At 36.4% G+C, this 22,520-nt stretch overlaps 1 protein-coding gene across 1 annotated transcript in view; it reads left to right on the forward strand.

Annotated features, from left to right (window-relative positions):
- The window catches only part of KCNH5 (potassium voltage-gated channel subfamily H member 5), a 277,181-nt gene that overhangs the window by 33,517 nt on the left and 221,144 nt on the right, over positions 1 to 22,520 (forward strand). The window contains exons 3-6 of the mRNA XM_019733674.2: positions 212 to 318; positions 4,410 to 4,538; positions 12,260 to 12,375; positions 18,664 to 19,056. Coding sequence (XP_019589233.1) covers positions 212 to 318; positions 4,410 to 4,538; positions 12,260 to 12,375; positions 18,664 to 19,056 — 745 coding nt within the window. The remainder of the gene's footprint in view (positions 1 to 211; positions 319 to 4,409; positions 4,539 to 12,259; positions 12,376 to 18,663; positions 19,057 to 22,520) is intronic.

Here is a 22,520-nt window from a genome sequence, read left to right on the forward strand (position 1 = left end):
TCTCTGTTTGAAATAACTTCTAATGCTAGCTTTTAGCAAGAAGTTTAACAATTATGATTAAAACATGGTTTAAATATCTTAGTCCATTTTGTGGGAGCAACGTTATATTTTATAAGTAAATTTGAATACTCAGCCAACAAAGACAACTGTATGATGTTATGTAGTGTTTGAAAAACAACACAAAACTGAAGCGGATGTTTCTTCCTTCTAGTTTTATGTATGGGGAATTGACTGACAAGAAGACCATTGAGAAAGTCAGGCAGACTTTTGACAACTACGAGTCAAACTGCTTTGAAGTTCTTCTGTACAAGAAAAACAGTAGGTATCTAAGTTATCAATAAGATGTGCCACCTCTTTATTAATGCTGTGTTTTGGTAAGTGGTAGTTAAGCCATAGTATAGGGAGAATATAAAACTTCGCTTCTTCTCCTTGCAGGGATCGGGGCTGCTAAATGGCAAAATTATTAATGATTCTAGCTATGAAAAGCAACCTTTTGAGGAATGGAAGAAAAACATGGTGCATTTTAATGTGAATGTTTTGGTGTGAGTCAGGTGGCAAAATGTTTTATAATTAATACTCATGGTAAAGATCCCATAGTTGCTGACAGCAACTAAAAATGACAGGGAAATTCATTCATTTCCTCTGTGGTTAAAGGAAAAGGTGATTGGTATCACTGAGTAGGTGTGATTACCTGTCTATACATGCACTGATAATGTGTGAATATAGGGTACCACCCTGAGGTGCATCTTTATCAATATGGCCTTTTGCTGGACCCAGACTGTTCTGTGTGTAACTAATGGAAGTAGTCATTACTTTTAGAATAAGCCATTAACATCTGGTGAATTTACATTGATTGTTGTGAGCTGGTCTCTAGGATGAGATTTATGAGTGGCCAATTATATTGTCCATTATGTAATTACATAGGACTTCATGGTATGAGCTCTCCACGAGAGTTTGGAGGAAGAAACCAACCAAACGAAAAAAAAAAAAAACAACAACAACTAATACACTCATTAGCCAAGACTCCTTTCTAATTCATTTTCTTTGAATAGTTACTTACTTTTATTTCTTTTTGCTGCTTTCCCAAATTGACCTTTCCTTTTTAAATGAACAGTCACTTCATAAGATGGATCCATTTATTGAAAGTGTTAATAGTAAATGGTAGCAAAGCCAATTATTATCTCTAGTGGAAGCTGATAGCTACAGAATTCTTCCCCAGTTTGGGACGCATTCTAGCTTCAACAGGAAATACTTGTTCCATGTTCAGTGCCTATTGGATCTGGTGGAGCATAATTTACTCTCTCCATTTTACCTCAAACATTTGTTCTCTGTGGCATATATGGAATTGAACTGAGGTTTCTCTTTTCATTAATAGACCATCATAGGGATAACAGTAGCACGCTTGGTGATGGGAATAGTAGTCTTTAGTGGTTTTACTTAAGGAATGTCTTAACATTTTATCTCTCATTTTAGAGTCAAGGCTGAAGAGGTATTTCTCTTTGAAGTCACAGCCAAATGTCTGTTGGCTTGTCACCTAGAAAACAATCCTTTCTGAATGATCAGCTCTATCCTCTACAAGAAAAAAAGCTTTCTGGGTTTTTTTCATCAGGTTCAAATACTTAATGATATTTGTAGTATACTCATAAGCCAAAACCCCCTTCCATTTTCATATAGTATTGTTATCCCTTGAATGACAGCTATGTGTCCCAAGCTTAGCAAATAATTTAAGAATATTCCATATTACGAAGGTCATTTCAGCCTGACATTTAAGCAGAATAGACACATCTTTGCCTGATTTTCGAGCATCAAAGCCAAATCCATAGTTTCTGAATTTCTCAAAAATACCGTAGTGGAAATTCTGTTTGTATATATCCTTTAAATCATGTTAGCAATAACTTGAATTTTACCTTTCCAGAAGTCCAAAGCTGTTTAGATATTTTGCTTTATTTTAATGGCTTGAAATGACAGATCTTTGTTCAAGTCTGTCTGGTTCTTTTCAGATAAGTATATATGTGTAGATGTCTGCTTAGAGCTAATAGGAGATACTGCCCATTGCACTGTAGATAAAAACTCCTGTCTCCTCTCTGTGTAGTGTCTGCATTGATTTCTTTCTTTAATATGAAGGATAGATATTATCCATGTATTATAATGGAGTTCTGCTATACTTAAAAGCAGCTTTAAAAATGCTTGTAAAGAGTTAGCTGAAGGCTTTTGAACATCAGCTGAAAAGAGTGCATTCTTGTGGCTTTTTTAAAATGTTAATAGAAAAATTTACACGTCAGTAGAAAACTATTTTGGAAATGCCTAAATGGCAGCTCCTCCCAATGCTTTCATTAGATAATTAGGTTAATCACCATTTTGCGAATGGGGAGATTGAGGTATCCTATTTAACATGTGTCATGATTGACATTTCAGTTTGCAACTTCTATTCTTTAGGCCTATTGCTTTGATTAACAGGGGCCTGTTTCTCCTATTGGAAAAGAAACAGTGGCTCTGAGATGATGATTGAAAATGGCTCTTTCTGTCTACACAAAGGGTAGAACTGTGATAGCTGGGGCCACTCCAAATAACCAATGCCAGGGTAGATCTAGACTTTCCAGCAGCTACAGGACTCTTTGCCTACATCTCCCAGACTTCTCCTCCCCCTTCGCCCCAAATCCACAATATCATGTGTCATCAGCTACTCAGCAAGTGCTCAGACTACTTGGGGAGGTCTGACCCTGTGGTTCAACTTGAAAAAAGTCCACCATGATATCTGAAAGCAATTTAAAAAACCAGCCCTGACTCTGCCAAAGTTTGAAATGCTGCTGTTTTCATATAATAGAAAGATATGAGCTGCAACATCTTATCTTTGCGTTCAGGTTTCTAACAGACCTTGGAAAACAACTTATGTTTAATGCCCTTTTCTCTCTGTTTGTGACCCTGCCGCCTCGCGCTCACTATGTTGGAACAACCATAGGCCATAATATCTGCTAGTGTCTGGGTCTAGTGATTTGTAGAACTGTGCATATCACTCACAGTTTCTGGACACATGGTAAAATGAGAAGCAGAAAACAGAGTAAGCCTCTCTGCAAGATGGTGTAATTGTTTCTGAGTTCCCTGTCTCATCCTATAATGATTTTGAAAAGGACCATGTCCTTCCATAGGCTTCCTGGGGTTGAAAAGAACCTGCTTGTCAGACTGAATATTCCCAGAGAAATCTCTCTTTAATCCTCTGACTTCTTGAAGATAGTTAAGTCACCTCATCTTGTCTAAATGAGAAAGTCCCTTTTGTGGTGACATTATTACATGATTTTTTTTTTTTTTTTTTTGACTGCAGGTATAGAGGTGCTTTTTATTTGATTGTCATTGGAAGACATTAATAGACTATCAACTCTCACCTAGAGGCTATTAATAGCTGCACATTTCACGCCCCAAACCCCAAACTTGACAAAAGCCTTTATGTCTTTAAGGTAGACTATTTGGAGAGGCTTTACTGCACTGTGGCTTAGAGTGAATATGATGGAAAATGTGTCTTTTTTATTTTGATGGAACATTGCTTCAGGGTTTTATCGTTTAGTGGGTAATTATTCCTTTGAAGGCATTTCTTGTGTTCAGCTATTTATTTGACATACTGCCAATTCTTGATTTGTCCAAAACCCAAGCCTTGAGTGCTTTGAAACTGTCTGTCCTCTGGAGTCTACAGGAGCCATCATTGTTTGAAGAACCTGGTGATAGAATCTAGCCTTATGCTTTGAGTGAGGGAAGTAGCAAGCAGTGGTTCATGAAGACGCCCAATACCCTCAAGGGGTGGGGACATTTTTTTTTTTTCTTTGACATTACCTTAAAAACTTCCGGTAGAACTCTGTGTACATCAGATGTCCTCTCTCTCTCTGATGTGGGGGTGTAGTCAAAGCCATAGAGCTGTCTTATAAGTCTATATGAGCACTTCAGATGTTCCTCCCAGAGAAATACTTACCAGAGCATCCGGTATTACTGTTGAAGTCAATTGGAAACACTTCTCAAAGTGACAAGGAGAAGCACGTAGCAGTGGTCACATTTGGTTAGACTATCAAAAGGAGGTTGGCCAGAGCAGCAATGGTATAGGGATCCAGACAGAAAGGTGATGCTGGCATTACTTAAGTAGTGAGACTGCTTTTGTGCTCTTGCACTGGGAAATGACACCATGTGCTTTTCTTTCAAATTTTGATATTTTGGGTTGAAAAATATGTTTATTAATTTTTGAGCAACTCATAGTTGATACAAAATTAAAGGTTTTTTGATTCTCTTTAACAGTTAAAATATTTGATTCTCTTTTGCAGCTGCCAACTGCTCTTCAGCAGTTGGCAGCTGAAGGAAGAGGGGAAGGCAGGAGATCAAGTCAACTCTGTGGCTGTGTCACACTCTATTATCTTTTCTTTTTCTTGCAGGAACCCCTGTTTGGTTTTATATGCAAATTGCACCAATAAGAAATGAGCATGAAAAGGTGGTCTTGTTCCTATGCACTTTCAAGGATATTACGTTGTTCAAACAGCCAATAGAGGATGATTCAACAAAAGGTAACTCAGAGGAATTACTGTACTTAAGAATTATGTTGCCACTTAATTTTATTATAATCATCATCATCATCATCATCTTACCAAAATCTATTGATTGAACTGGAAAACAATATTTTACTATGTAGCCTTTCTTTGGCTTTACATTCATAGTAGTAATTGTCTAAATCAGTTTTATTCAATCATATTGTTTGAACAGAAATAGAAAGTTAAAGTAATAGTTGCTTAACTTAAAGTTGTAGTGAGCAATTGAGAAAAGACAGAAGGAAGAAATTAATAGAACGTTATTAATTTAGAATCAATATAATGGGAATTTCAACAACTTATAACATGGTGAGTTTTAGAAACAAAATGTATAACAACTTATGGGATGGTTTGGGTGAAGTCTTACTAGAAAACAGTTGATTAGTTGATTGAATTTTGTTAAATTGATTAGAGTTTGATTAGTTGACTTTTTCAGATTACTTTTCACTTTTTATTTATTTGGTTGTTGTGGATTCTCTTTGGTAGGTGTTGCTAGATTATGTGAAGCACAATTTTGTCATCAAGGGAGTGGCTGGAAAATGAAAACATTCTAACTGGAGCCTTATTGACTATAATATTGAGAGAGACTGCTATAGAAAACAGTCAGTGGCATGTGCTTTTACTCCCCTTTACTTTCATTTTATCATTTCCATTTATGTTTACATTAGAAATTGGTGTCATACACATGAAGAATTTCAAACATCCTTAGAAGTTTTTGCGAACCATTATTGCTTTTTTATTTTTATTTTTTTTAAAGTGTGGTTTTCCAGGACCCATCAGCTCCAAGTCAAGTAGTTGTTTTCAATTTAGTTGTGGAGGGTGAAGCTCACAGTGGCCCATGTGGGAATCGAACCAGCAACCTTGTTGTTAAGAGCACTGCGCTCTAACCACCTAAGCTAACTGGCTTCCCCATAACCCATTATTTTTAATAATCTCTTAGGAGACTAACAATTAAATGTCTTCCCTTTTGCATTTGGCAAACATTGCCTTTTCTTACCTCTTTAAAAATAATCTAGCATAAAAGTTTTAATCTTTCCAATTATAATAATAATTATAGAAAAAATTGCATTACATTCATTCCCTGAATATGAAGTCATATATATATACTATACTTGCTTGGTTTCTGGTTAGCATCAAATTGCAAGAGGAAAAATTTTTACAATGGGTAAACCATTTACAGTATGACAAAGAACAATTCATTTGTGAATGTTTCTGAAAGTGTGTTTATTAAATCATCTTCTGGATGATTTAATAAAGTATTCACTTTTGGACCCATCCTACCTGTTCCTCTACCTTTACTCATAGACCCAGTGTCTAGGAAGTTTAGGATACCTTTAAATATTATTTTTAATAGAATAGACTTCCAATAGAATAGTCTTTTAATAATCTTGTAATTAGGGCTCAAATTTTTTTTTTGTTTTAAAAAGTTAAGGTGCTCCAGCCAATAGCAGCAGAATACATGTTCTTCTTAAGTTTTTATAGAACATTTCACGAAGTAGATCACATTCTGGCCATAAAACACACCTTGACAAATTGGAAAGAATGGAAATCTTACAAAGCATGTTATTAGACAGCAGTGGAATTAAACTAGAAGTCAGTAACAGAAAGATAGCTGGAAAACATTTGGAAATTAATACATTTCTAAATATAATAGCTCATGGGTCAAAGAAGCCTTAAGGCAAATTAGAAAAACATTTTGAACTAAATGAAAATAGAAATACAACTTGTCAAATATGTGGGATGTAGCAAAAGCAGTATTTAGAGGGAAATGTATAACATAAAATGCATACATTAGAAAAGAAGAAAGATACAAAATTAATAACCTAATCTTCTACCTTAGGAAAGTAGCCAAAGGAGAGAAATTTAAGCCCAAACAACCTGGAGACAAGAAATACATCTTAGAGCAGAAATCAATGAAATAGAAAATAGAAAAGCATTAGAATCACTACAACCTAAAGCTCAGTCTTTGAAAAGATTACTAAAGTTAATAAACCTATAGCCAGGCTAACCAAGAAAAGTGGAAAAAACACAAATTACCAATATCAGAAATTAAAGAAGGGCCATCACAACCCATCCCATGGACATTAAAGCATTGTAAAGAAATACTTTAAACAACTCTATAGCCACCAAATTGATAACTTAGTTAAAATGAGCCAATTCCCTGAAGATGCAAACTACCAGAACTCACACTAGAGGAAATAAATAACCTGGATTGTCATATAGCTGTTAAATAAATTGAATTCATAATTAATAAACTTCCAAAATAAAAAAACACTAGATATTGATGGTTTCATTGGCAAATTCACAGTGTCTTCCAGAATATAGAAGAAGAGAGAACTTTTTCCATTCTATGAGGCTAGACTACCTTCAGACTAAAACCAGTAATATAGATATAAAAATCTTCAACAAAAATAGAATCCAACAGTGTATCAAAGAATTACAACTAAGTGAGATTTACTCCACCTATGCAGAGCTGGTTCAAAATTTAAAAATAAGTCATTGTAATTCACCATATCAACAGGCTAAAGAAGAAACATAATATGATCCTATCAGTTTGCATAGGAAACGCATTTGACAAAATCCAACACCCCTTCATGATAAACACTCTCAGTATAGTAGGAATGGAGGGGAACTTCCTCAACTTGATAAGCAACATCTATGAAAAACCTACAGCCAGCAGCTGATGGTATCTTTAAGTGATATATTTTTAAATAAAAGGTAAATGATTGGTGTATGATTTGTGACCTAACATATTCTTCAAATGCATTTCTCTTGCCTTCACACATGACTGACAGCCAGACTAAGGAAAAAGCTTTTATGTCACAGTCTTTTCCCCTAAAAATATTTATATTTATGCTCATGTTTATATTTTTTACATATATAAACATTTATATATTTATTTGGTGACTATCCTTTTCTCTCATTTACTGTAAGTGATTTCATGGCACAGCTAAAGGTGAAGTACAGTACTCTCTCATAGTTTTGACCTGCTGAACATTAATGGTGGTGTCAGTAATGATATAGCCTATTCATGGAAAATGGAAGTTCATAGCATTTTACAATGAGGTTGGGGAAAGGGTGCTAATGTTAAGGGTTGACTTTTATTTCTCATATTATTGCCTCTCCATTTATCTCCCTCCACCTTCACCTCCGCATCCTCACATCTGAATCACAGAGTTCTTTGTCAGGCAAAATCTCTTAAATGCATAATCCATTCTTACAAAAAAATGACATTTGAATAAACTCCAGGCAACTCACACTACTTGATTTTGAACTACGTGCTTGATAGACATATAAATTAGAATTTATAGGGAAAATCAGAGCCCATTGCGGAAAGCATTAAACTGTCTCTTGTCAATGCCAGAATATGTAGAGGAAGAGCTTATTTTAAAACAGACTTTTATTTTGAGACTCCTCCACACCTTCAGATACATGGCATGCAAATTACTGAATGAGTACTGCACTGTATAACTATGAATGGTGTGTATGAGCTATTTTGTATTATTCATGCAAGCTGTAAATTTAATGTGAAAAATTCAATGCAAATAAAATATTTATGCCATTAAGTAATCATCCTACTGTTGCTATGAAGTCAGCAGTATAGGACAGTATGTTTTGAAACCTTGGCAAAAACATGTATCTTTCAATTTTTTAAGTTCAGTGAAAAATTGACCATGGAACTTTTGGGAAACAGCAGATGAAATTTTGTGGTGACACCATAATATCAAAATCATTTGCGTTTAGAGCATTGAACTTGGAGACAGTAGATTTACTTTTCAGTCTTGGGTTACTAAACCAGAGTTCCTTAACATGAGCCTTTTTATGACTCTTCTTGGGATATTTTATTCCCCTTGTTTAAAAATGGATAACTTTCTTTTTTTTTCCAACCCAAAGTGCTGATGGAGCACACAGTATAGTAGTGCAGGCACTATTCTAGGTCCTAAAGATACAAAGTTCCTTCCCTCACATTCTAATAGCGGAGAGAGGCAAACAAATAAGTATAAAGTGGAAGTTTCCTTCTGATTGCCCTTATTTTCTCAGTAATATGGGAAACACGGTTATCACCTGAGAGTAAGGATGGTGCAGGAGGTGAGGAAGAGTTACAGTGTGAGGAGAGAGCAGTGGGTATGAAATGGCCATCTAAGAGAGTGGAGAAGTAAGTGGACGAGGGGCATCTAGCAGGTTTGCTGAGCAGCAGTAGTCTGCTTGAGGCTGGTGGTGGTCATGAGTTGCACTGTCTGGAGCATGACTATGTGGTTTACTCCACCCATGTTTAGTCAGAGGTGTAGAGACGCAGAAGAAGATGAAGAGGTGGATTGAACCCGAGTTGGGATTTGGGCAGGTGAGTAAGATGAAAAGAATCAGAGAGCTCCAGGATCAGGGAGAAGGATCTGAAGGTGAGGGAGTTGAGGATGCTTGCAAGAGAGTAGGTTGTAGGTGTTTGCAAAAGTTTGAAGAAATACTTAGGAAATAAAAGTTCTGCCTAGGATATAGCAAATAGTGTTTTAGGATGCAGAACAGCCAAGTGAATCCACACACTGGCAAGCCAGAACGTAAATTTCAATCCCAGAGTAAGGATGTTTTACCTTCTTAATGTGAAAATGGGCCAGTGATTGAAACAAGGGTGCAAGTCCTTTTAGTATTTGCCAAAATTGATTGAAATTGATATCAGTATCCTACTTCTATTGGTATTTTTAGCAAGAAACTCAGATATATGTTTAAAAGATTTGAGTAACGTGGCTAATTCTGAAGTTTATTTCTAAATCTTATCTAGGATAGCAACTATAACGTGATGGCAGCCAGGCAATTTAAGTGCAGCTCTTCCTCAAAATGATTCCGATCATCACCAAAACTTCATTCCAGATTGCTTCTTGCCTTTAAAATGAATGGCACCAAATGATGTCAATAATACTTGTGATTTATACCATGATGGATGGAGGCAGAAACCATCGGAGGGGAAGGAAACCAGTTTTGATGAAGTAGTTACTGTGTGTCAGGAACCTGATATCCTGTATTGTTCATTCCTGTCATTCTGCAAATTAGTATTATTATCTCCATGTTACTGTTGAAGATCCTGACATGCAAAGTCTGACTGATTTCCAGTCCCGTGTTATCTCTGTTGCTGCCTCATCCTTTCAAGTGGAAACTCATCGTTGGGCCTTAATGGTGTTCTCCATTTTCCCTACATTTTTTCCTGCTGTCCTTTTTTTTTTTTTCCCTAGAAAAATGAAGTTCAGGTTGAGAATACTCTGGTTGTGATAGAATTGTGCTGTTTTGAACCAATGGAATTTACTGATAATAATTCAAGGGGGCAAATTGTTTTTGTTAAGTTTTGTTCCTGGTATTGAGGTCTTGGAACTGTTGCTCAGATAATCAGTCAATGGTACCTGCTACATCGTTTATAATAATACAAAGGGGAAAATATTACAGCCAAGAAGTACATTGTATTGATTATGTGTTCTAAAAGAGATGGCCCAAGTCTCTGTCCATTTATATTGTACAGTATCTTCAAACAGATTCCAAAATTGCCAAGACACTTACAATGTGAAACATCTTGTGCCAAATAGTTATGGCACCTTTGTGCCAATAATTGAGACAAAAAAAATTCCTGTAGAATGAAAGGAACAGCAAAACTAACAACCTTCCCCTTGTGGGAAGCCAATGGTTTTCTTTAGAGAGGAAACAACACATGAAATATGAGTAATTATACCATGTAGTCTGTTTGGCTGAGAGTATAATTGTTTACCTAAGCTTTTTTCTTATGGATTAGAATCTTGTGTTGCAGTCTAGTAGATTGATTTAATGGCCTCTATGACATCCTTTTATTTTTAAGATTAAGCAGTCCATGACAAAAAGGTTAATTGCAACCCAATAGAGCTAAACTAATGTTTTATTAAGAAGGAGTTGGCATCCTGAGCTCTTAGGAGAACAAATGTTCTCATAATACCATGAACAACTTATAGAGCAAGTATTAGGCTCTTCATATCCATCTGTTCACATTACCTCGTATCGACCACATCTAAGTAACATCAGTGAACTGTGCTGAATAATCATTCACACCCGTTAGGTCTCTGTAAAGGTGAGATCAGTAAATGTATCTTGGGAGAAGTTAGAACTGCTGATGTGTATTTTTCTCTGACCTAGACAGTGTGGCTGCTCAACTTTTTCAAAGTTTGTCTATACGGTGGGGCTTGGTGACAGAGCAAGTGAACTAATTTAACTAATAACATAGGCAATTCTAGATGTGTCCACAAGTACAGCGGGATAGGCATAAGGTAATTCACTGTGGCCTTATTAGTGATAGTGAAAAATCTAGAAATCACTTAAATATCCATGAACAGAACATATGCATGATCAGGAAAGAGCAAATGCCCAGTTCTCTGAGATGATAAAGGTGCAAGCAAGAGTCAGTGCCATGTGGGTGGTTGTAGATGTCGAGGGGACAGAGGTGAAATTGAAGGCAATCATGTTTCTTATGGCTTCTGTTTCTTTTTTTTAAAATTTAATTTATTTTTTATTTTATTTCTTATAAATTTTATTGGGGGAATATTGGGGGACAGTGTGTTTCTCTAGGGCCCATCAGCTCCAAGAATAGTTTGTTGTCCTTCAATCTAGTTGTGGAGGGCGCAGCTCTGCTTCAAGTCCAGTTGCCGTTTTCAATCTTTAATTGCATGGAGTGCAGCCCACCATCCCATGTGGGAATTGAACCGGCAAACTTGTTGATGAGAGCTCACACTCTAACTAACTGAGTCATCCGGCCGCCCCTCCAGCAGCTCAGCAGCAGCTCATTGTCTTCAATTTAGTTGTGGAGGGCACAGCTCACTGGCCCATCTGGGAATCGAACCGGCAACCCTGTTGTTCAGAGCTTGTGCTCTAACCAACTGAGCCATCTGGCCGCCCATGGCTTCTGTTTCTTCAATAACATATTTATTTGTCATCTGCTGAAAGTGAGGCAAGAGGAAGTGGCACAGGGGTCTTGAGAAAAATGCTGTTTAGCTGAGAACTACAAAAAAGCCCTATATCTGGGCAATGAGAGAACACATACCATTTGATGATTTGTATTCTTCCATGTGAACTTATTCTTTTAGCATATCCTTAAATTATTTTTGAAAATATTTTCTGGTTGAAGCTTATTGCACATAGCGAATGAAAATAGTCTTGTCTTTTAATCCAATACTCAGATATACTAAGGGGTGCAACATCACCTGTCTTAGAAATATGAAACTTCAATAAGACTGACTTGGAAATTTCTAAAAACCTTCAATGCAATTATAATATCCAGTCGATTTAAGAAAGAGAAGTGACCAGCAGGAAATATTTTAATATATCTATTGCCAACATAGTTACTGTCATCTGAAGACACCCTTCCCACTTTTACCTAACAAAGCAGAATCAAACTTATAGAATGCAAGGGAGGAGCACAGAATTTCGTGGACAGAGAGCTACACTGAATACCAAGACTATGCTCATGTAATAGATATGAGCAAAACACAAAGGTCCCACATAAAAATTCCTCATTATTTTATAGCCACACTTGAAATATATGATGATGTCTATGTAGAAATAAATGCTTTAAATTAATATTTTTTATTACTTCTGGATGTTATGCTGTTTCTGAGATCATTTGAATATTAGTGAGAATGTTGGATTCCATATTCATTATGTGTGAAAAACTAAGACTTTCTTTTCTTATTTCTAAGGTTGGACAAAATTTGCCCGATTGACACGGGCCTTGACAAATAGCCGAAGTGTTTTGCAGCAGCTCACGCCAATGAATAAAACAGAGGTGGTCCACAAACATTCAAGATTAGCTGAAGTAAGTGCGAGACTAACTTCGCTTTCCAAAGTGGTGGTGGTGGTACATTCCCTGCCCCGCCCCATGATTCAACTTAGATATTTCTGGCCATTATTTTACAAATACTTACCTGATCATTAATTTTTCCTTTGTAGAATTATAGAAATTTCAAATATTTCTTTTTATTCCCTCCTACTTTTGAAATCGGAAAGTAGTTCCTGGCATCCCAGTGGATGTCTGTTGTGTTTGAAGTTTCTTTGAGCAAATGAGATAGGGAGTTGATTCATTCATCTATTTATGTATGCAGCACACACATGTTGAGAGTTTGCTCTGTGCCTGGTACTCTGCAAAGGATGTAAAGATGAATGAGCATTGGGCTCGCTCATCAAAGAGTTAAAATCCAGCAGAGGATGTCAGTTACAGAACGTGAAGAGTGTCATGACAGGGTGCAGTGGGAGCACATGCAGGAGCATTTACTCTGGCTTGGGGCAATGGGGAGGGCTCCCTGAGTGAGGTGAGACCTGGCCTGGGGGCAATGGGGAGGGCTCCCTGAGTGAGGTGAGACCTGGCCTGAGTGAATCTGAAGGAAAATTATAAGAGGCAGGTAAAGAGGGATGAAGGTGATTTATACCAGTTTAGCCAGCATGTGCAACGTGTCAGAGATGAGGTAGTATGGTGATTTTGAGTGTGACTTCAGGGTGGGTGAAGGCAGCTGGGGAAGGAAAGCTAAAGGTGTCGAATAGTGAAACAGTGGTGGTTGGTGTCTCATGTGCCATAGAAATGATCACATTTGTTTTTTAGAAAAACCTATTAAAGGAGACTGGTCTCAGTGGTGTCCTTTGTAATCCCTGTTTTTTATTGCATTAATTTGAACACATTATTCTAAGAAGTGGTCCATAGATTTCACCAGATTGTCAGAAGAGATCCATGGCACAAAAATGGTTAAGAACCCCTGCGTGCCTTAGTGGCTCGGTGTTGAATTGGTAGATATGGAAACCAGTTGAGAGGTTCAAATTGCAATTCAGCTAGGATGACATTGACCTTAAGCAAGGAACTAGCAGAAGAAATGGGCAGATTACAGACACAAGATTGGAATCGACTGATTTGTTGATAGATTAGAAGTGAATGTGAACTAAGGGGATGAGTCAAGTACAACTCTGTGTCTTTGGCATGGAAAGCTGCGTAGATAGTGAATGCTATTGGTTAATAGAATGGCAAACTTAATAGGAGGAAGAGAAGGTTCAGAGGCAATGAAAATGAGTTCAGGTTTGGACATATTAAGTTTGAAGTGCCTGACAGGAAATCCGAGTCGAGATGCCTAAAAGACAGTGGTGTTTATGGGTCTAGCCTGGGAGGGATATCTGGGTATAAGCTGCAGACCGGGGTGTCATCTTCACAGATGTGGCTGTTAAAAGTCAGAGGACTAGATGAGGTTACAAATCAGTGTATTGAAACCAGAGAGAAAAGGAATGAGGATGGAACTCAGAGGCAGCTAGAAGCTTTGTTGTTCCTGTGTCTTATGTAATCATGATTTGTCTTACTGATATGAAAGATGCCAAAAAGCTAACCGAGGTACCAAAACTATGTCAAACACTTAGTACTCACACAATATTCTGAGGTTTAATCAATAATGTTGTAAAGATTATATAGGGTACTGGACAGATGGGTACTGGACTTATCAGGGGGATCACTTCATGGACTGTGTGGATGCCTGACCACTGCGCTGTACACCTGAGGCTGAAGTAGAATATTGAATGTCAACAATATATATATTTATGTATATATATTCACAGGATGTAAAGTACAGCACAGGGAATATAGTCAATGGTATTGTTAACAGCTATATACAATGTCAGAGGGGTAGTAGATTGGGGGGTTTATCACTTTGTGAGGGGTGTAAATGTCTATTACATTGCTTTGTACACCTGAAAATAATAATAACAATAATAAAAAGAACATTCTGAGGTAAGTTACCAAAGAAGAGAAAGATAAAATTAAATGTACTCATCAGTTTGCTTTGCTGGAGAAAGGTGAGTTGAAGCCCTCCAGAATAATTTCTTAACTAGTTGCAGATATTAATTTGGGTTGGAGAAGGTTAGAAAATAAAGTATTTCCTGAATTTGGAAGGCACTGCAGTTTTTTTTTTTTTTTTGTGTTTTTTTTTTTACCATAGCTAACAGAAGGACTTGTATGGCTTTCTGCTCTAAATAGTCCTGCTAGCTTGGGAAAACATTAATACTTTGATGTGCTGACATGTTTTTAAAAGCCTAAATAAGACATTGACATAACTAAATATTAACTAATAAAAATAACAATACTTTAAAAGATGACATGCATTTAGCACAAGATTTAAAGCACACAGTTAGACATGACGTCCTTTTTCAGTAATGCTTGTTATCAAGTACTACTTGATTTTGAAGTGACTTTCTTTTCTGCCTTGACTTGTCTGTTTCTTTCTACAAATGAAACTGAAGTGCAGGAGGTTGTTTCTGTGACTGCTGACTTTTATCCTCATAATTCCTCCTGGGTCTTAAGTACACCCTATTCAGAGCTTTCCTGTTCTTTGTTAACACAATTGGGCAAGAAGAAGAGGAAAGGGACCACAAAGAGGAAATTTTTCTATCTGAACGCCCCAAATCATCATGGTTGGTTTTCTCCTCTATATCAAGTGGAAAGTTTCTTTCTCATTGACAGCTCATCATTTTTACTTTTATTTTTAAGGCACTTTCATTCCTGTTTCTTCCTATCTGACTATTTTTTTTTCTTTGCCTTTTTGATTATTGTTCATTTCTTTATCAGTCATCTCTAATTAACAACCTGATTCAGAAACAGAACTGCTTTCTGTCAGGTCTTAGACTTGACTACAAAGGATGTGCAGAAATAAGGTTTTTAGTGAATGTGTGCTCTTAGCTCTCCAAAGACTGACCCAGAAGAAGCACCAACATAGCACAAAGATAACATTTTTCCAATTGTTCTCAGAGTCATATAATTGGCTCAACCCAAGTATTTGGATTTGCTGTTGAAATCAGGCTCTTTTACTTTTTTTAAGACATTAAATTTTATCTCAATTCCATTGGGATCCCTAAATTTAGACTGACCCCAGTTTCAAAGATCCTGGTCTCTGCACAGGCAATCCACCCATTTTCTGTATGTACTGATGTGTTGCTGATTGGCTTCAGCTGTTCACTTTTACACTGGGTGGAGATAAACATATGGGCCACTCCATTACAGTCACTGCTTGCAGAGATTCAGAGAGAAAGAATATGTCTGTATTGGCACAAAAATATGTCAGGAAATGTTACTTCACCGTCCCCCCCACTCCCACCCCACCAAGGCTTATATTTTATGAAAGTACAAATGAAATAACAATGAAAATGAAAGTTGTTACCTATTGGTTTATAAAAGAGCCCCAGTGAGGGAGCTAAGGTTAAAGTAGTGTCCTGGATGTAAGACAGATCAAAACTTAAGCACATGTGTCCCCTTTTCTTCTTGTTGCCATTTTCTCCTCCTCCTCCTCCTCCTCCTCCTCCTCCTCCTCCTCCTCCTCCTCCTCCTCCTCCTCCTCTTGCAGCAGTTTTTGATTGCTTTATATATGCAAGTCACTGTCTGAAGTGTTGGGTTCTGAATGTTTAAAGAAATGTAAGATAAGGTTTTACCTTGGACTGTTCATTATAATCACCTAGAAAGGTTTTGAAAATATAGATTCTCTGAGAAACCACACAAGAGGAACTTAATTATTTTCTGGGGTGGGGTGTAGGTGTTTTTAAAAACTTCTGGTGGTTCTAGTTTACAGCCACATTTAAGAAACTCAGGAGTCATTCCAACCACTGCATCTCTAGAGGAGATATCTTACATTATTCCAGGGTACTGAGCAGGACTGATTTGTCTGTTAACACAGCATGTAGGTCCCACGACACTTTTAGGGGTTCCATGGGATGTTTCAATTTCTATTCACAGTACATGGAAGAAATGAACATTTAGGTAAAGAATTTTGACTACATAATGATTTTATTCATTTTTATAAGAATGTAGTTATAAAATATAATTTTTATTTTATTTATTTATTTTTATAGAGGAAAGGGTCCAGGAAGGCAGAAATGCCTAGGTTCCATGAGTGTCATAATGTCCCTTGGCACTGAGTTTCCTTTCTACGTCTGATTTCTTTGTTCTCAAAACATAGACTGTGTAAATATAGACAGTAAAGTATTAACATCGAATATGGAGAAAATTTTCATGTTTAACAAAGGGAAATTGGAATGGATAGATCAGTTATTGAAAAGTGAAAGGGAAACTGTGGTTATGCATGAATGACTGTCTCCATAAAGCTCCGTCTCAACAGGAAGCTTACACTCCTGGTAGGATAATTGGCTGCTAAGTAATTTAAGACCTTGTGGAAGAAATATGGCTGGGGCACTGATAATGAGGGTAAATACATACAAATCTTGATGAGTAGTTCTCATAACCCCAAACTTGAAACAATAATTATAATCGACAACAAAAGAGAATACCAGTGATGGTTTCTTTCAAAATAGTAATAATGGGTACTATATACTTAGTTTTCAGTTATATAAGGTCTGTGTATGAGAGAAACTTTTCAGGATAACTCTCCCAAGTTTCAAAAATGTTAGTATATTTGTTTCGCTTTGTGACATGTGAGTTACTTGCTCACAGATGTTTTTGTTTATATCAATTTTTACATTCAAATGTTTAATGCGTTTATAGTTTTATGATTTGAACTTTTTGACTCCTACCTTCTGGGCCCCATTCATCCTAGAAACATTGAATAATTGGTTACATAAGATGGTAAAGCTGCTGGAAACATTATTTGTCAATGTCCCATTTATAAACTCCTGAACACATAGGCTTACTCAGCCTTAGCTTTGTTGATGAGATGGAGTAAAGGTTCTGTGACCTGCTCCTTCAACCCTTTTTCACAATTTCCAGGTTCTAGGTTCTGGAAGGCAGTGCCAAGTCCTCTATTTGTTACCTTTGTCCAGGGCTGCCCAGACTTCCACTCTTGCTCTTTTATCTGCTTTTTCTCTTTGTCTCTTTAATTAGACCTAATCAGAGTAAGTCAAGGTTCATATCACCTTGCATTGAAAATTTTTTGTTTGTCAAAAAGGCGTGGAGTATTTACTTTTTTTATTGTATTTTTTTAAATTTTATTTTCACTTTTTACTTTTTTATTTTATTTTATTTTATTGATCTGAAAGAGAAATTTTTTTTTTAATTTATTGGGGTGAAAATTGTTAGTAAAATTACTTAGATTTCAGATGCACAATTCTGTATTACATCATCTATAATGAAAGAGAATTTGCATCTGGAATATTGCAGGAAACACAATATTCTTTAAATTTTAAGTTGAAGAGAGCAAAGGAAAAAATCAGGCTATAACATTTGCAACCCTGATATCCCTGCCCCAGTCGTCACTGGGGCCCTTGCTGAGTCCCACTCAACAGCAAGAGCCCCAACAGTGGGGTCCTGGGGTTCAGCTCAAAGTTATGCTCCCTGAGGTGGTAAAGATGTGTGAAGAATGGATAATGGTGAGTCACCCAAAAAATTGTTGGACAATCAGTAAGAGATGTGGGATTCTAGGCAGGTTTGCAAGTGAGTGTGAAAAAGGCATTCCCAGAAGTGGACGTCAGCAGTGCTGTGGGTCAGTGTTGGTGTTGGAGGAGGTCATTGAAAAGAAGTGACCCTTGAGCTAGACCCAGGCAATCAGAGGCTCCTCAGCCCTCCTCTGTCCTTGGTATGTAGGCTCTGCCCGCCCTTCCCACTGTGTGAGCCATTTTCAAGGACATAGCCTTGAGCGAGTGAGGTGTTGTTGGGATCATCAGGACAGCATACATGCATGAACCCCGGTAAAGCCTCTATGTAAACTTTTAAGATTCTGGTGGGTGGGTCCAGAAATCTACTTATCTTGCAGTCACCCAAGACAAACCTCGTAAGTTAGTGCCCTTGCTTATTAAAACTGCCACCTACCAATCTGGAGTGGTCTGCCTCTTTCTTTGGTCTGTCCTTGCCATCTGTGTATGGTGGCCAGTTTACAAACCAATGATTGGCCACTGGAGAAAAAGCCAGGTGGAAAAGCAGACAAATCAACTTTTGGCAGAGTGATTGGACTTGGTGTGACTTTGAACAAACTTTGGTACAACTCAGGACAAGAGGGAGATGAAACTATATAGCGTGACTGGCCTTGAAACCAGGAGTCGTGATAAATAGGCTGTGGTTGTACTGCTAGTGAGTTCAAATTCATTACTAACTGTGCAGAGATGTCCACGTCATTTATATACCTGTTTTCTCTTTTAGGTTCTTCAGCTGGGATCAGACATTCTTCCTCAGTATAAGCAAGAAGCGCCAAAGACGCCACCACACATTATTTTACACTATTGTGCTTTTAAAACTACTTGGGATTGGGTAATTTTAATTCTTACCTTCTACACCGCCATTATGGTTCCTTACAACGTTTCCTTCAAAACGAAGCAGAACAACATAGCCTGGTTGGTGCTGGACAGTGTGGTAGACGTTATTTTTCTGGTTGATATTGTTTTAAATTTTCACACGACCTTTGTGGGACCTGGTGGAGAGGTCATTTCTGACCCCAAGCTGATAAGAATGAACTATCTGAAAACTTGGTTTGTGATCGACCTGTTGTCTTGTTTACCTTATGACATCATCAATGCCTTTGAAAATGTGGATGAGGTAAGTTTCTCTTTTATTGAGTACTGTGGATTATGTTTTGAGAAAATTAGGTTAAAAGGAATTTACAGATAATCCAAACTTCTTTTTAGCCACCACTTTCAATCTTCACCCTACTGAACACTTGATATAAATTATATTTGATTACCTTAAATTAATTTTCTCTGCTTTTTTGTTCTTAATTTCTGGTTGAAAATACTAATGACTAGGAAAATGGCTGTGGTTGGAGGACGAAGAGGTTGTGGTTAGAGGAGGTGGAGCAAAAGGAAAGCAGCAGCATTTGGGATCAGACATGTACAGATCATGAACTGGATAATTGTTTGAAAGATGATGAAATAGATATATTTTCTTTGAAAAACTGTAACATCTTTTTACTCCTCCTTCCAGAAATATATGATGGCAGTGCTCTAGTTAACGTAAAGATAAAAAAAATTTATGGAAGAGCAATTCTTGAACTTTTGCCTTTTTGGTTTCTTTTTTTATAGCTTTTGCTTTAAATTTTGTCTAAGTGCATTTGTGGTTGGAGACTGTATTGAATGACTTCTGATGTCTGGTTTAATTCAAAGTTCTGCTATTTTAGTGTTATCTGCACCCAAAAAAATACTTAAAACATGTATAATATTAGGTTAGTGCAAAAGGAGTTGCGGTTTTTGCAATTATTTTTAACCTTTTAAACCACAATTCCTTTTGCACCAACCTAATATCTTAAAAGACCACTTCATTCAGAGCTTCTTATCCTCTAACTTAATAGTGGATGATTTTCAATTTGCTACACCAAGCTAAGAGGATGCAACCAATAATCTGAGCTAATAATACAGAAATGAGTCAATATAGAATATATTTATTATTAAAGTGTGTTCATAACGATAATGATAATATTATAAACTTAGTTTCCCTAAAGATTCTACTCTGTCCTCATAGATTGTTCAGATCGGAAATTCTCCACTACACTGTTGTTGTTGTTGTTATTCTGTGTGTGTTGGGAGGCAGATTGAAATTTTTCTTCATGGACTTTTTCCCCCCCACAAAAATTTCTACAATCAACTTTAATGATATTAAAAAAAAACACCAATTTGTCTGAAAGTTATGTGTAGAATTTACATTTTGATGCTGTACACGTAACTGTTACTTTAAAAATTATGGGGAAAAAAGGAATCAGAGTAATTTGTTTTCTAATTTTAGATTTTTACCTACATTAGGCTTTTAAAGGTATATTTATTTATTTCCCATTTATTCTCTGGAAAGTGTTGAGAGGAGTTAATTTTGAAAATGCTAATCATATGATGAGATAATAAGCAGTATTTATATTTCACATACTAAATGGATTAATATATTAAGATTTCAGTTATTTAGGAGATAGGCATAAAGATACAATAAAAATAATCAAAAGATTGTCTCATTTCATGGAAAAGAAAATACATTAAATATATTACACAATAATAAATGCATTTGGTATAATATTTAAATATATCAAAGTATCAAAAGATCCTTAGTCTCTTTCACATTAAGGAAAATGAAAAATAAAACTACAAACTCCACTATTTTTAGTTACCTGTTTTTAGTTACCACACTGTGAAGATCAAATCTTTGTTAACAAATTAATTTTGTGAGTACGGTGGCTAAGGAGGTGCGCTGCTCAGATCTCCCTTCATGAAAACCTGCTGCATGGAGCATAGTGTCTTCCTGGAACTGGCTCCTGGTTTAGGAAAGCAAATGGTTAGCAGCTCTTTTAAACTCAGCATCTAGTGAGTCACTACACTCACACTGGTGGCTTGAAACTGCCCTTAGTGGGAGTATTTATACCCAGAAAGCTGCAAACGTTACAAATAATGACTTTTTTTTTTTTTTAAACTTGCTGTAGAACCAGTTGTTAATCATTTACCAACACACCACTGAACAGTTAACTGACAGCTGCTGCATTTTCTCAATTGGTAGATCCTCTATGAAGAATAATTAGCAATATCTTGTTTTGTAAAAGAGCAGAACCTAGAGGCAGCCACTTTCTAATCGTTTTGGGGATTCTTTTATTATTTGTTTCCAAGTTACAAAATAAGATTATGTACCTACCTCTTGGCTTTTCAGTTTTAGGCCTTGTCTTTGACTTCTATGGAATTTGAGGTTTTAATCACATTTTTTCCTGCCCTCACTATATACATGCACTATTTCCATTGCCTATTTCTCATGAATCATCAGGTATATCATCATTTTGGTTCAATAAACATTAGATGCTTATGCCATATGACTACAAATACGCTATTTATAGCTGAACCTTCAACGTGCTATGATTGCTTTTCCTTTTCTGTTCTTTCCATTTTCCCAAGAGTTGATAACTGTCTGGTTTTATCATTTGCTTCGTTGTATGTACTTATCATTAATTCAACCACTGACTCTGTCAGTTGTCTAAATCTCCCCTCATGCATTGATGAAAGCAATGTCCTATCCACATCATTTTCTTAAACAAATCTCTCTTCTACCCTCCCACCTGATTGAAAGTTTGGCTAAATATAATATTCTAGGCTAGAGATAATTTCTCCTCAGATTTTTGAAAGACTAATGCCATTGTATTAGGTTGGTGCAAAAGTAATTGCGGTTTTCGCAATTATTTTTAACCTTTTGAACTGCAATTACTTTTGTACCGACCTAATAGTCTACCTCCTAATAATTCTGTTAAGCAACTTGAAGTCATTGTGATTTCTGATCCTTTACATGTGACCTGTTTCCTCTTTCTGGAAATTTGGTATATCTTCTTTGTCCCAGAGATCTGAAACTTCACTGTGATATTCCTTAGGGTCTATTTTTATCCGTTTTGAAGGGCACTGACTAGGTGGCCTTTTCAATAAGGAAAGAGCATTTCTTGATTTTTTTCCTATGATGATTTTCTTCACCTTCTTCCCTCTTTTTCTCTGTTCTTTCTCTTGCTGGAACTCCCTTTTTTCAGATATTGTACCTACTGGACAAACCAAGGAAGTCCTCTAACTTCCTTGTTTTTTTTCCCCTTCCCTGTTTTCCAGTTCTTTATTTTTTTTTTTGCTATATGTTCTGGGCGATTTCCTCAGTATTATTTTCAAACTTTCTTTGTCCCTAATGATTTTTTTTGCTTAAGTTCTTCTTGGCTTGATACTATTAAAGTTAAATTAGATTTTGTATAGTATTTGGTATATGTATTTCTATCTTTTAACTATTTATCATTCTAGATTATTATACTGTAGCTGTATCTTTTATAAATAGCCTATAGATTTTGAATACCTAATTGGCAAGTTTAATCTATGTATATTATTGAGATTAATTACATTTTGATTTACTTACAGTACATCTTATTTTCCATTTTAAAATGCTTTTTCTTTGCCTTTCTCTGTGTTCCTTATTTCAGTTTTATTGTTTTCTGCCATCTTTTGGATTGATTGATTTGTTTTTTCTTTAATCTCTTGGGTTCCCTCCATAGGTTTGGAAATTTTCTGTTAATTGAT

This window comes from Rhinolophus sinicus, linkage group LG03 (assembly GCF_036562045.2).
Source record: "Rhinolophus sinicus isolate RSC01 linkage group LG03, ASM3656204v1, whole genome shotgun sequence".
Classification (NCBI taxonomy): domain Eukaryota; kingdom Metazoa; phylum Chordata; class Mammalia; order Chiroptera; family Rhinolophidae; genus Rhinolophus; species Rhinolophus sinicus.